Source organism: Hemiscyllium ocellatum, chromosome 5 (assembly GCF_020745735.1).
Source record: "Hemiscyllium ocellatum isolate sHemOce1 chromosome 5, sHemOce1.pat.X.cur, whole genome shotgun sequence".
In the NCBI taxonomy this organism is placed as follows: domain Eukaryota; kingdom Metazoa; phylum Chordata; class Chondrichthyes; order Orectolobiformes; family Hemiscylliidae; genus Hemiscyllium; species Hemiscyllium ocellatum.
The window spans coordinates 71,404,191-71,419,898 of NC_083405.1; the positions used below are offsets into that span (position 1 = coordinate 71,404,191).

At 39.8% G+C, this 15,708-nt stretch overlaps 1 protein-coding gene across 1 annotated transcript in view; it reads left to right on the top strand.

Moving 5' to 3' along the window:
• pdia4 (protein disulfide isomerase family A, member 4) overlaps window positions 1-15,708 on the top strand; it is a 40,133-nt gene that overhangs the window by 11,811 nt on the left and 12,614 nt on the right. Inside the window, exons 2-3 of the mRNA XM_060825500.1 lie at window positions 5,521-5,695; window positions 10,737-10,942. Coding sequence (XP_060681483.1) covers window positions 5,521-5,695; window positions 10,737-10,942 — 381 coding nt within the window. The remainder of the gene's footprint in view (window positions 1-5,520; window positions 5,696-10,736; window positions 10,943-15,708) is intronic.

The following is a 15,708-nucleotide window of genomic DNA, read 5'->3' on the forward strand; positions in this document are numbered from 1 at the left end:
GATTTCCATTGAATCCTCCCCACATTCCAAGAATGTGCAGGTTGGTGGTTTAGCCTTGTCGAAATGCAGGTTTACAAGGATAGGTTAGGGTGATGGGTATGGGCGGGATGCTGTTTGGAGGGTCACTGTGGATTAAATGGGCCAAATGACTTGCTGCCATGCTGTTCCATGGTTCTGTTAAGTATAGCAGTTGTCATGCAGCACAGGGTGTCCTCGGTAGCAAAGTGTTTTTCATTTCTACAGGGGCTGGCTGATAGTGACTTCTGCCAAGATTGTCTTGGAAATAGGCATCTATCCCAGTTGATTTTGTCCTTTAAATGATCTCATCACTTTTTAAGACCTTGAGGTGGTTATGCCTAAATCTGAGGCATAACCTATAGGGTGCTACTGAGTTTAAAAACTGAAAGAACTATGGATGCTGTAAATCAAAAACAATCAAATTGCTGAAAAAGCTCAGCATCTCTGGCAGCATCTGTGAAGAGAAATCAGTTAACATTTCAGATCAAGTGACCATTCCTCAGAACAGCCCTGAGAAAGAATCACTTCACCTGAAATGTTAACTCTGATTTCTCTCCACAGATGCTGCCAGACCTGATGAGCTTTTCCAGCAATTTTTGTTCTTGTGCTACTGAGTTTTGTTTGGTAATGGATGTTGAAGTTGGTCAATATGGAGTCCAGTGTTTGCTCCTAGATACCCTTCACCTTGATGTTTATCATTGTCCTGGCAAATCTGTGGATGGTTTCTCAAATCAGATTTTTGCTGAAGATATGATGCTGAATATATGTCAGAATGTATGGTAGAACGTTAATGCATTTGTGGAGTACTTCTCTTGGCGTGGATCCTCTTAATATTTGTGAGCAGGATTTTTAGGACAAACCAAATCAGATGTGCTTTCTATCATGTTTTTGTCCCTTGACTTTCCCTATGGCCTCTATTATTTTCTTGGACAGTATCAAGCTGCATGTTTGAGGCTGAGTGACTTGCTTTAGCATTGAGCGCAGTTAAGATTCAGCCACATAATTCTGTATCTGAATTACATAGGTCAAAATGCATTATAACAGTAGGTTTCCTGAGCCAGATTTTGAAGTGATCTGAACTTGAACCTTATTTTGGAGTTTTAAATTGAACTTTCAAGCTGCCACAACAAAATTTGAATTTGTCTCCACGTTTATCACCTGTGTAATAACAATTTCACTATACCACCATATTTGTCTGTGGATATCTGAAATAGGAAGACTCGAGTTTGGAAATGGAAGTAAAAGCAACAGCTCCTACAACCTATAGACCCTGCTGTACCATTCCGTAAGACCTTAGATGGTACGGTTGTAGCTTTGTCTCAGCTTTACTGCCAGATCCATAATGTTTGATTTCCTTAGATCAAAAGTCAGTTTCCCTGTTTTTTTTTGATGTACAGAATTTCTAAATGACCCACTTGAAGAATAAATCTCTCTGAAATGGCAGATTCCTTTTTAATTTTAAACTGTCCCATAATTTTAATTTAGATTCCCCTACCCCTCAACTTTTTTTTTCTTGCCGTAATCTAGTGTAAAGTTCACCATGTTAGATCAATCTTATCAGGAAGGCCATTTTTACTATTAAAGGCTTATATCATTATGCATTGCCATGCATGTTACTGCTTCTAAAAATGGGCAGTTGTTTGGTTCCAGGACACTGTCCTAAGGAGCTTTCCCAAATCCACAATGAACTTGTCTGCCAAGATTTTCTCTTGTATCTTGTTTTTTATCTAATCCGTTTTGAAGATGAAAATTAGTCCATGAATATTCCTGTAAAACCCAAACTGTTCAAACATATTCCTGAAAGCAGCACTTTCATCCAACGATTTGAGGATTATGGGGACTAGATTTTAGGCTGCAGTTGGGTCAACTATGATTTTATTGAATGGCAGAACAGACTCTGGATTATATAGCCTACTGTACTTTTGGATGTTCTTGCGACCCATTTGCACAACTAGTGTTTTTTTCTACTTGTTTTGATCGTAGATTTGGCTACTCTCTGTATTTTGGTTCCATTTTAAGACTGAGATAGTCAATTCTTCTATTATGCAATGGTTGTGTTCATGTGCAACCCTGCATTGTAGAAAAATAGAGTTTCAGTAACAGTGCTTATTGTTGGCACTATCTATCTCACCCTCATGTATATACATGGACTCTGCTCCCACAGTGCTTTGTGGCAAGGAGTTCCAAAGGCACTGAACTCTGAGAGAAGAAATTGTTCCTCATCTCAGGCTTAACTTGGTGCCTCTTTAGTTTGAAACTCTGCTATCTGATCCTAGACTCTCCCAAGACGGGATGCATCTTTTGAATTCACTGATGGCATGTGGTTGTCATTGGCTGGTCAGCATTTATTGTCTATCCCTACTTGGCTTTGAAAGTGATGGTGAGCTGCCTTTTTGAACTGCTGCAGTTCATGTCCATTCAGCATTGTCAAATGTCTTAAGAGGCATAAAGATAAAAAGAACGGAAACCGGCCCTTCCGTCCAACTCCGATATGCTGACTGGATATCCTAAATTAATCTAGTCCCATTTGCCAGCACTTCACCCATATCCCCCTCAACTCTTCCTATTCATATACCCATCCAGGTGCCTTTTACATGTTGTAATTGTACCAGACTCCTCCAATTCCTCTGGGAGCTCATTCCATGCACACACCACCCTCTTTGTGAAAAAGTTGTCCTTTAGCTCCTTTTTTTAAAATCTTTCCCCTCTCTCCCTAAATCTACGGTCTCTAGTTCTGGACCCTGCCCGCCCCGCCCCAGGAGACTCCACCTTCAAAGAGCTATGAACCTGCACTCCAAGGTTTCTTTGTTCAGCATTACCTAGGACCTTACCGTTAAGTGTATAATTCCTGCCCTGATTTGCCTTTCCAAAATGCAGCACCTCACGCTTATCTAAATTAAACTCCATCTGTCACTTCTCGGCCCATTGAACCATTTGATCAAAATTCTGATGTACTTTTGAGGTAACCTTCTTCACTGTCCCCTACACCTCCAATTTTGGTGTCATCTGTAAAGTTACTAACCATACCTTCTATGTCCATATCCAAATCATTCATAAGTGACGAAAAGCAGTGGACCCAGCACCAATCCTTTATGGTTCACTACTGATCAGAGGCCTCCAGTCTGAAAAGCAACCCTCCACCACCACCACCACCACCACCCTGTCTTCTACCTTTGCCAATTCTGTGTCCAAATGGCTATTTCTCCCTGTATTCCATGTGATCTAACCTTGCTAACCAATCTACCATGAGGAACCTCGCCAAAAGTCTTACTGAAGTCCATACGGATCATGTCCACTGCTTTGCCCTCATCAATCCTCTTCGTTACTACTTCAAGAAACTCAATCAAGTTTGAGATATGATTTGCCACACACAAAATCATGTTGACTGTCCCTAATTTGTTCACGCCTAACCAAAAATATGTAAACTCCATCTCTCCGGAATCCCTCCTACAACTTGCTCACCATCGATGTTGGGCTCATTTCTGTAGTTCCTAGCTATTCCTTACCACCTTTCTGAAATAGTGGTACCGCGTTAGTCACAGGTGAGGTGCCAGAAGTTGGCTATCGATGATCCAAGTATCTCAGCGATGGGCCCAACAATCACTTCCTTAGCTTCTCATGGAGTTTTAGGGTATGCCTGATCAGATCCTGGGAATTCATCAGTCCTCATGCATTCGAAACATGCATGGTCTTAAATGAGAGAACCTCTCTCTTTCTAAATTCCACTGAGTAAAGTCCCAACCTGTTCAATCTTTGCTCATAAGACAATCCCTCCATACTGGAATCATCCTATCAACCTTCTCTTGACCACCTTCAATATTTCCATTGAATAAGAGAAGCAGAACTGCACGCGGAAATCCCGTGTAGTCTATCGGTATTTTGAACCGTTGCAGTGAGACTTCTACTCTTGGCCCTTATAACAAAGGGATTGAAGTCTAACATTCCATTACCTTTTTCCTTTTACCTGTGTGCTAGCTTTCGTTTTCATATACCCCCAAGTCCCTTTTGTGTTGCAGAATCTTTCTTTCTTTCTTTCTTTCTTTCTTTGTTCTATCTGTGATTGATACCCACATGGGCCACAACTGAATCTTTTCCCTCCCGTTGCTGAGGAGTTGCCCTTAACCCCTGGCAGTGAGCCCTTTTCAGGATTTGTTGTCAGCTGTTAAGAATGGTATTTCTGTACCAAGCTAATCTATGATTGCCACTACATTTCTTTACACTCCCACTTGAGTGGCCCCAGCACCATGGTGCATAGCATAGTTTACTCCCCTTCCTCCGGTCGCTGCTCTTGTCCACACCAACCTCTAGAACCTCAAACCTGTTGGACCATTGCAAGGGTGCGGTTTCAGCATTGCTCCCTTTTGAATCCCTATATGTGCTCTTTTACAGTTAAACCACATTTAACGACAGACTAAATTTGAAATCCTAAGAGGGTGTGACTCCTTCCTGGAACAAATGTCCAGTTAACTATCTCCCCAGTATCTCTGGGCTTATGTTCTTCAGTTTTGGTATCTCCGGCTCCATCTCTTGACCTACTTTGTTTCTATAGAAACATAAAACAGTAGCTTGGCCTCTGTGTATTAAATCCATTAAGTTACTAAATATCCCAGCAAAAGTACATTGCACATGATCTCATACCAGACTCCATCTTACTTAAAATAAGCTCGACAGATATAGAATATTTATTCCACTAAATTGAGACAGCAGTTGTTTAAAAGTTTTGGTTGAATCTGCTCTAGTTCAGCATCCTGTTTGCTGTAATAAACTGTTGACTTGTCCTACCCAATTGATCATCAGATTCTGTTTCAAATTTATTACTCAGTAATGTGGTTGAGGATTAGCTGTAATACAGAATGTTAAGATCTAAAAGCAGTTAGTAGTAAATTGATTTTATCAAGCAGTCACGTGTGGATGTCAACACTCGTCAGCATCTACTCTGATGGTGGAGTAACTAATTTTTCTTGAGCTAATTCTCCCTGGAGAATTCTCTTCTCATCTCCCACCCCCTCCCCCCAAAAAAATTGTCATTATGATTTCATTGCGCAGCAGACGTTTTAACTGACATCTTGGAACTCCCCACATTAAATGTAATAACATGCACTAAGTAATAGAAACATGGGTTATACACATCACTATTCTACTGTACTAATGATTTATACTGTACATGGAACTTTGCCGTAAAACGTACCAGCAGCGAGCCTTCTGACTTGCATCTTCAACTGACTATTCTGACATTGTGCAGATTGGGATAATATAGTAAACTATTTGAAGTGTATAATTTTTCGCTGGTTTCTTGAGTGCTGGTTCATAAGGTACCAATTAAAACAAAGTTTGCTGTAGTTATAAGGATCACTAAATATGACAGCATGTATTGTGTGTACATTTAAAAATGTAGTTAATGACTAGCAATTATTTAAATATTTGGATTAATAGTTTAGGAAAAACAGGCAGATAACCTATTAAGTATCCTTGCATGATTGATTTTTATTTGACTGTTTCTAGAATCTGATGGAGATGGGGATGATGATGATAGTGATGAGGAGGAGGAGGACGATGATGAAGAGGACGATGATGACTCTGTCAAGGAAGAAAATGGGGTTTGGATTTTGACAGATGCAAATTATGATTCCTTCATTGCAGGCAAGGAAGTTGTGCTAATTGAATTTCATGCCCCCTGGTAGGTAATACTTCAATGAAATTCATGATTATTGTTCACAGCAATGAGTGCACCTTTTACTATGAAGTTAATTCAAAATTAGTCAACAGAACATTATTTGGCCCATTGTATTTGTGCTTCTCCTGACAGATGTTTTGTTGTTCCACTTTCTCTGCTCCTTGCCTGTAGTACTGGTAAATAGTTTCTTTTGATCATTGCTATTGAATCTATTTTTCTGACAGTTTGTTCAATAGATTTTTTTAGTCCACAATCTTCCTTTTTCTCCTCTGTGACTGCAGAGTTAAAAGCCTTGTGGAAGCATATTGTGACAGATGGGCAAGATCCAGTATTAACTATTTCTCCATAAGTAGTATTCAGAAAAGATAAGAAAGGAAGAGGGGTTAAAAGCATTGCAGTACTGGCAAAAAAGGATGTCCTGAGGGTTCAAGGGCAGAAATCAAATTGGCTAGACCTAAAGAACAGAGGTTCAGTTACATTGCTGGATATAGTCTATCCACCACCAACTGATGGGAAGAATGCCGAGGAACAAATTTGCAGGAAGATTTAGATGCGAACATTTATCCAATTGTAATAAGGAACATTTTAATTATCCAAATACAGGCTGAGATGTTGGTACTGAGGGGCAGATGTTCCTAGATTATCTTCAGGATCATTTCCTCCAGCATTGTGTCGAGACCAGCATGAGAAGATGCATTCTTAGACATGGCTCTTAGAAATGAGGTGTGTCAAGTGGATCAAGTTAGTTCAGGAACATTTTAGGACAAAAGTCATTGTCATTCTAAACTCTGATACATTGGTCAATCTAGAGTAAGAAAAGTCTATTTAGAGTGCTGTTTTCAATGGGGCAAGAAAGGAACTGCGCAGTGTGTTGAAAGGAGCATTAGTACTGGTTAGGGACCAAAAAGGGGATTTTCAAATGGAGGCAAGGAGCATGGCTAAGATATTAGATTTTAATATGTTAAGCTCTCGCTCACACGTGCACACACACACGCGCGTGCTCTCACACACCAAGGAAGTAAACGCTTTCTAGGCCATCGTAACAGAAGGAAGCTGTCACTAGAGTTCAACAGTGAAGTACCAAACTGTTGGTACTTAGGCCAGATGAAATGCATCTGTGGGGGAAAAAAAGAAAGGGAAGTTGCAAGGCACTAACAATAGTCTTTCCAGTTTTCTGTATTGGAGAATTAAAATCATACTTTTATTCAATAAAGCTTGTAAAGATAAGCTCAGCAGTTGAATGGTCAGTTTAACTTCACTGGTGGGGAAGCTTCTGAAAACAGATATCAGGATAGAACGGATTGTTGCATGAAAGAGTGATTTGATTTCAGCAAGTATAGATTTCTAACAGGGAAATCATGTTTAATTAACTTGGAGGTTTGTTTTTGAAGAAGTAACAAGGATTGAGGGTAATTCTGTGTATATGGACTTTCAAAAGGCCTTCAGTACAGTGCTACATAACAGGATTGTGTGAGAAGTCTTATAGCTCATGGAATGCAAGGGACAGTACCAACATGAGATATAAAATATACTGAGTGATAGGAAACAGTAATAGTCAGTCAGGTTTTTTGGGCTACAGGAAGCTTTATGCAATTTACCAGGGTTTGATATTGAGACCTTGCTTTTCTTCATGTAAATGATGAGATCTTAGTGTACAGTACATTATTTCAGAATTGCAAATGGTAATGAAACTTGGAAGTTTGTGGAACCTTGAGAGGACGTGGCCAAGTTGGAGGAGTGGGCAGATAGGTGGCAGATGAAGCTCAATGCAGAGTGGTGAGGATGCATTTTAATACATGTAAAGATTTTTTTTCTGTATTTCTAGATGCAGACTGAAATAGTAAAATAACTGGGGGGAAGGGGTGGAATCTTCTCTCGGCTGTAGAATCATAGATGTACAGTGCAGAAACGGACCCATTGGTCCTACTCATCCATACTAACCAGATATCCCAACTCCTATCTTCAGCCTGAAAGCAGTCAGCTAGTTTATTTCTCCTTTTATCAGTAGCTGTATGATCTGACTTTTTTAAGTCCATTTTTATTGATACAACCTAGTAATCCTGTGCCTTCTGCAATCAAATATAAGTACCTGGAGATGAAAGATCGAGAAATTGCATTCTTCTGTCAGAATGAGCAAAATGGTTATCTCTGCAAATGCTGTGGACGAGTACCACTAAACTGACTTTCTGATTTCCTCTGTCCATAGTACCCATTTTTAGCTTCCTCTGTCTGTAGTTATGTGTACTTGTAGCAGAGTTTCATAAGTACGTTAGTGTTTTAAGTGGTAGAGTTATGTCTGGTTCATGATTCGTTATCTATAAATCACTTCTTCTGTAACATGATGGTTGCATTCTTGTGCAACCCTGTGTTAGAGAAAAATCATGCTTTAGGAACAACACTTAGTATTGGCTCCATCTCATTACAGCTGATGCACGTTTTAAAAAGTTCACACTGTACAAAGTGTCCCCAATTTGTCAATTGCATTACAGCAAATTTGCATTGATGAAACACTTGTTACAACAGAATGACCTATAGTTACAAATGATTCCAATAAATAGTAACTTAAGTACAGAAACCTCGTCTGAGTTTTGAGTCTTAAAGGTGAGTTAATTTTTTAAAATTCCTCAATTTGTGACAATTCTAGGTATTGTAGTGCTTGATTTATTACATGGTATCCAGTGAGGTATAGGAATAGAAAGAATGTAGACAGACAATATAAACTAGTGCCTGGAGGAGCAGACAAACCTTGGTGTGTATATGCGTGACACTTTTGAAGGTGGCAGGACACGTGGAGAGTAGTTAATAAAAAAGCACAGTACTGTGTTCATCAGTAGTAGAGTACAAGAGCAAGAAAATGACACTGAACTTGTATTAGACATTTATTGGATCTCAGCAGGAGTATTATGTGCAGTTTGGGTGGTACATTGTGGAAACACATTGAAGAGAGTATAGAAGAGATTTAAATGAATGGTTCCAAGGATGAGAAACTTCAGTTATGAGGAAAGATTGGTTTTACTTGCAGCAACAAAAGCTAAGAGAATACGTGAGAGTACTTTCAAAATCAGAAGAGACTAGATAGAAAGGCAGAGAAGCTGTTCCAGCTAACAAAAAGTTAGTAGTTGAAGGCGCATGGCTTTATAATGATTTTAGCAAGAAGCAAATTTGATTTGGTTTAAATGTGGAATGCATTTCCTGGGAGCGTGTTGGAGACTGGTTCTTTTGAATCATTCAACGGGTAGTTGGATATTTGTTTCTATTTAAATAATATGGAAAGCTGTGGAAAAGGCAGGAGAATGGCACAAATTATGATCCTCATTTGGAGAGGTAGTGGATCTAATGACTTCCTGAGCCGTAACGTTTGTGTGATTCTGTAACTTTGCCTCCCTCTAAATCTACCACATCCTATTTGCTCTAAGCAGCACATTTCTCTAGTGTCTGAATAATTAAAGCTCTTCAACCCTTGTACCATGTATGACAAATCTCTTTGACATGCATTTCTAGGCTCTGATGTCCTCTCTGGAATGGTATATAATATTCTGAAGGATAACTTTACAGATCACCAGTTTACATAAATTCCTTTTGTACTCTGAACTTTTGTCTACAAAATGTAGAATGTCAATGCTCTTTGACAGCTGTATCAACTTTACACCCCACTTTTCCACACTATTTGTGTATTTGTGCTACCGGGTCTCTGTTCCTAAACCCCCTTTTAAAATTTAACCACTTTTCTCCATATTGAAATGTATCACACTTCTGTATAGTAAATTTTGTTGCTGCTACCTAAGTGGGTTTTTTTAAAAAAATGTTTTTTTGTGTAATGAGTGAAGCTTGAAATAGGCATAGAAAATGAATTGTTTAGGAAAGAATTTTTAAACTGTGTTTTGAAGCTTCAATTGATTCGTGGCTGAGTAGGCAGCTTTGCTGACTGACTCAAAACATCATAGTTCAACCCTGTCACTGAGGCTCAAACATAAACATGTAGACCTCCTCATTACTGCACTGGAAGAGTCAGCTGCATGAAGGCTGGCAAGTTTCAAATGAGACATGAAACGTTATCCATCTGCATGTGAAAAATCCCATAGCACTATTTGAAGAACACAAGGAAGCTTATTCCTGATCTGTTAGCCAATGTGTATCCCTTGATCACAACTAAACAGATTACCTAGTCAATATCACTTTCTTTTGAGCTTGCTGTTTGCAAATTTATTTCCTATATTACAATGGTGACTACCTTTTTTAATCATACTTAACAGGTGATTTTTGTGAAGATTTGTAGCTCAGGTTGATAATCTCTGACGACCAGACGACACTGGCCCCATGGCATCACGGTAGCCCATCAACCTACCAACATACTGAAACTGCTATTGATAAATCTAAAGGACCCTGTACCAACAACCAGCAGAATGAGCGTCTTTTACAAAATACCCTGCAAGGACTGCACCAAACATTGCGTCAGACAGGCAGGCATGAAACTAGCCACCAAAGTACACTAGCACCAACTAGCCGCCAACACCAACGAGCGCTAGTATCCCTACACACAGACAACGAGGGACACCAGTTCAGCTGGGACAATACATTCATCCTGGGATAGGTTTAACAAAGACATACACGGGAATTTCTAGAGGCCTAGTATTCAAACTGGAATGCCAACAAATGTATTGATTTGGATCCCATTTACCAAACCTTTCGGAAAAAGAACCAAAAGTGATATCACCCACCACAACAGACCAAGACACAAGTAGAAAGCTGGACAGTACACAGCGCTTCAATGGAGGCTCACTGATGTCACTATGCTAGGTAACGAAGCATCTGAAAACCAACCTTCCAGCTCAGCGAACAAACTTACAACATGATACTTAATAGGCTTACAACACTGGGGCACCCTGAGTTCTGAAAGATGCCATGAAAATAAGTCAGTTTTCAGAATTAATATTTTGAAATATTACTGACTCTTTGGAATGTTCTATGTATATGTTACGTTTTGCAAAGAGGCCTGGCATTTAGTATGACATTAATCTCTTGAACTCTTCAAACACATCTCTAGGTGTGAACAATGTAAGCAGTTTGCAACAGCATACGAAAAGATTGCTAGTGAACTAAAAGAACATGATCCTCCCATCTATGTTGCCAAAGTCGATGGCCCATCACAATCTGGCCTGGGCGTTCGGTTTGACATTGGCATATACCCCACATTCAAAATTATAAAAAATGGAGAACCAATCCACTACAAAGGACGAATTGGAAAGGATGGTAAGTGAAATTTTCTACTCTCTTATTCTGAATAGATGTTGAAGATTTTAATGGGTGCACCATAGATTTTTTTTTTGCAACAGATTGAAGAGTTCATACATTCATTAACAATATTTAGTTGTCTGAGAATTCAACTGAGCAATTGCTGTAGCCTTGCTTGCTTTGTTCACTGTGACAAAGCAGTGGTTATTTTGGTATAGTGCATCTCAGAAGGATACTTTAATCTCAAAGATACCGTTTTGTGATGTGTATCTTAGGCGATACATTGGGCAATATCACAAAGTGCACAACTGTCTTCCATGCAGAGATTTAAATTTTATTGAATGTTTTAAAAATCTTAGCCAATTGGAATGGGTTGATGACTGACGTAGTCCTGCAGGTTGATCACCATAATCTGAGCCTGTCATGCCCAATTGCGTGAGTTCTACAAATGTTAGAGTTCATAAATGCTGACTCTCCAGTAGTTATTTTTTTGCTTGTGACATCCTGCCAGCAATTATTGTACTTAAAATTGAGAACCAGGCATCATTCCATCTGATAGAAGGTAGCAGTGATGTAGAAGATTGAATGAATCAATCAATGTTGGAATGATTCAGCATAACCATTCTATCCATAATGTTTACTCTAGCTCTTCAGTAGAACTGCCCAGTTCTGCTGCCTTGTTTTTCCCAGTTGTTTTGTTTTTTGCTTTCAAAGTGACAGGTTTTTTTTAACATCCACAAGGGAGCTGGATTTTAATCATTTTAATCTGCTTCCAATATCGTTCACACAGTCCATCCTAAATTCAACATCTCCTGTGCTTATTTTAAAACTTTCCATGTGTCACGTAATTCTTTAACAGATTTTTAATTTCTCTGAATTAAAGGATGGAGGAGTGGCAGAAAAATATAGTTAGAACTGTGATCATATTGCTCATGCTTTCAAATGATCGTATGGGCTAAGCAGGCTAATTGTCTGCTCCTCTTCCTTGGTTTTAAGCAGTCACCTTGAATCTTTTCTGATTATTACTTTTTCTGACACTGTAAACAACAACTTATTTACTCCACAAAAATACTTATTGATTTTTGTTTGCCCATCGAGTCGTCATCCCTTAAGGATGGTGACTTCTTGGACTTTTCTGCTGGTTCGAGTCAGACCTGGCCCATCAGAAGCTGGTTATGGTTTTTTGGTCAACCATCAACTCCAAACATTACTGCAGGTATTTCTCAGGTTAATGTCCTAGGCCCAACCATCTTTAGCTGCTTAATTCATGACTTTCCCTCACCATAAGGTTAGAAGTGGGGGATGTTTGCCAATGTTCAACACCATTTGCAGTGATTCAGATACTGAAGCAATCAATGTCAAAATGTAACAAGCCCTGGACAATAACCAAGTTTGAATTGGAAGTGGCAAGTATCATGCATGGCACGAATGCCAGGCAATGACCATCAGCAATACGAGGCAACCTATCAACCACCTTTTCACATTCAATGGTGTTGCCATCTCTGAATTCCCACCCACCCCCAAACAACACATTTCAGCTCACCACAGTGGCTGCACAGGCAGGTCCAATGCCAGGAATACAGGAGTGTAATGGAATACTCCACATTTGCCTAGATGAGTGTAGCTCCAGGAACAGTCAAGAAGTTTGACACTATACGGGACAAAGTGACCTGCTTGATTGGCACCACACCCGCAAACATTCATTTACTCCACCACTGACCCAAACAAGCAGGAGACTGGGAGAGCACCATCAGGAGGTGGATATGTCTGATGTTTCGGGTATAACCCTTCTCCAGGAACAGCAGCAATGTTTACATATGTACAAGATGCAGTGCAGAAATTCACTAAACATCCTTAGTTCAACACTTACCCAACCTACAATTACTTTCATCTAGAAGGATAAGAGCAGTGGATACATGGGAACAGCACTACTTACAAGTACTCCTGCAAGCCACTCACCACCATTACTTGAAAATATATTGCCATTTATTCACATTCACTGGGTCAGAATCCTGGCCTTCCCACAAGGATATTGTGGGTCCACCTATTACCATAACTGCAGCAGTTCAAGAAAGCAGCGGGTGAATTTAGAAAAAAGACATGCCTGAGCACTAGCCAGTGATGTTACTTCTGTAAAGATTGTGCATTTGTCCACTTAAATGTATCCTCTAGCACAGAGAGCAAGAAACTTTGGGGAGAGAAATGAAGTTTTGGTTTCATTGGGTGAGTTTGACAAGCGAAAGGATAAAACTGTTGTGGATTAGGTTTCAGTTGCAATATTCTGCAATTGTTATGTAGCTTCATTGAGGTGCTCACAATTGGGAAATTTTTTTGGGGTTTTAGTTTGGCAGTTTTTGGCTGGACCGATGTTGAAAAACCTTTCTAAAGCAGGGAGATAGCCTAGAACTGTTAGAGTACTTCACTATAAGAAGCTTAGTCTGATCGTTCCAGACCAGAAGTGGTTGATTAAAACCTGAAAGTGTAAGTTGAAGCTGAGATCATCTCAACCTTCTCCCTGAATCTTCATATATCAGTCTCAATAGGAATTGAAGCCACAGTAGGGTTAATCCCTTTGAATGTGATAGAGATTAGAATTCTCTGGTGTGAGTGCAAGAAAGGAATGTTATTGAGATTAATGAGATTTTTACTATATTTTACAATCTTTCAACTTGTTATAAGTAGTTTGATTTATTCTCTCTTGCAAAAAAATCATACATGTGTTCTATTGTTTAAAACCAAATTTGCAGCATTGCATCTTGAATTTTTAGGGAATCTTGTTGAAATCTAAAGGTAGCAATCCACAATGCCAAATACTTTTGTAAACAGATTTGACCATGTGATCAAATATTTTTACAAATCTGTAATGATTCCATTAGAACTGTTTGAACTAATTACTGTCATGACAAGATTTCTACAAAATAAATATGAAATGAGAACATGAAGACTGCTTGTTCATGTTTTTTCAGTTTGGATTTTGGGTTAGCTTGTGATGTTAATATTTCTATTCTAATTGAAAACCTTGGATAAAAATGAACTTGGAATGAATGCAGCTTGGCGTGTAGAGGACAAGCAGATCCACAATTTGTAATTAAAATGAAACAACACTGTCAAAGGCTGCCAGTAGTGTTTGTATGGAAGACTAAAACGTTACAATTTGAAATAGTGTGTGCGTGAAGAGACATCAAAACAAAATTAGTCCAGTATCTAAAATGTGACATGAGGCTCGAAGTCCTTGTTGCTCTCTACAGAAACATGTTTGTCTTTTTGTTAATACTTCAGATTTCGTTTATTAGTGAAATCTATTTATTTCAAATATAGAACATAGAAAAATACAGCACAGAACAGGCCCTTTGGCCCATGATGTTGTGCTGAGATTTAATCCAAATGTGAAATATAGTAACAACCTACGCACCCCTCAACTCTCTGCTATCCATGTGTGTCCAGCAGTCACTTAAATGTCCCCAATGACACTGCTTTCATCACCACAGCTGGCAACACATTGCGTGCATTCACGACTCTCTGCGTAAAGAACTTGCCTCTGGCACCTCCTTTACACCTTCCTCCCTCCTAATATCTTCAAACTGACTCCTCATACCAGTCAGTCCTGCCCTGGGGAAAAGTCTCTGGCTATTGACTCTATCCATTCCACTCATTATCTTGTATACTTCGATCAGGTCTCAAATTCTTCAAATTCCTTCCCAAACAAGTCCTCCTTCCTAGCCTTGCCTATGTTGTTTGTGCCAACGTGGATCACAACAACTGACTCCTCTCCCTCCTGCTCCAGTATCCTTTTCAAGCTGTTCAGAAATGTCCTGTACCCTGGCACCGGGCAGGCAACACACCATGCAGGACTCCCGATCTGGCTCACAAAGGATACTATCTGACCCCCGAATTATAGAATCCCCTATAAAAGCTACATGTCTTTTTGCCCCCCCTCTTGAATGGCCTTCTGCACCATGGTGCCATGGTCAGCTGGCTCATCTTGTCTACAGCCCTTTTCCTCATCTATACAGGGAGCAAAAATCTCATACCTGTTGGACAAGGTTAAGGGCTGAAGCTCCTCCACTCCTGATTTCAGAATACCCCTACCTGCCTCACTTACAGCCACACCCTGTTGTTCCTGATCACTAACTGAATTTGAATAACTTAATCTACCGGGTGTGACTGCCTCCTGAAACAGAGTCCAGGTAACTCTCCCCCTCCCAAATGTGCCGCAGAGTTTAAAGCTCACGTTTCAGATCATCAGTTCTGGTCTGGAGTTCTTCTAGCAACCAACACTTACTACAGATGTGGCCACTGCTGTTCACAATGGGATCAGCCAGCTCCCACATCATACAGCTACTGCACATCACCTCTCAGCTCTTAAACTCGATTTCCCCCTGTTAATGAAGCCAAAACACCATGTGCTTTCTTAACAACCCTATCCACTTGGGTGGCAACTTTGAGGGATCTATATACTTGCACACCCAGATCCCTCTGTTCCTCCACACTGCCAAGAATCCTGTCTTAAATCCTATATTCAGCATTCGAGTTTGACCTTCCAAAATGCATCACTTCGCATTTTTCCAGGTTGAACTCCATCTGCCATTTCTCAGCCCAGCTCTGCATCCTGTCTTATGTCACGTTGCAACCTGCACCTCAAACCTTCGTGTCATCTGCAAATTTACTAACCCACCCCTCAACCTCCTCATCCAAGTCATTTATAAAAACTACAAAGAGCAGAGGCCCAAGAACAGAGCCCTGCGGGACACCATTCAACACTGAACCCCAGGCAGAATACTTTC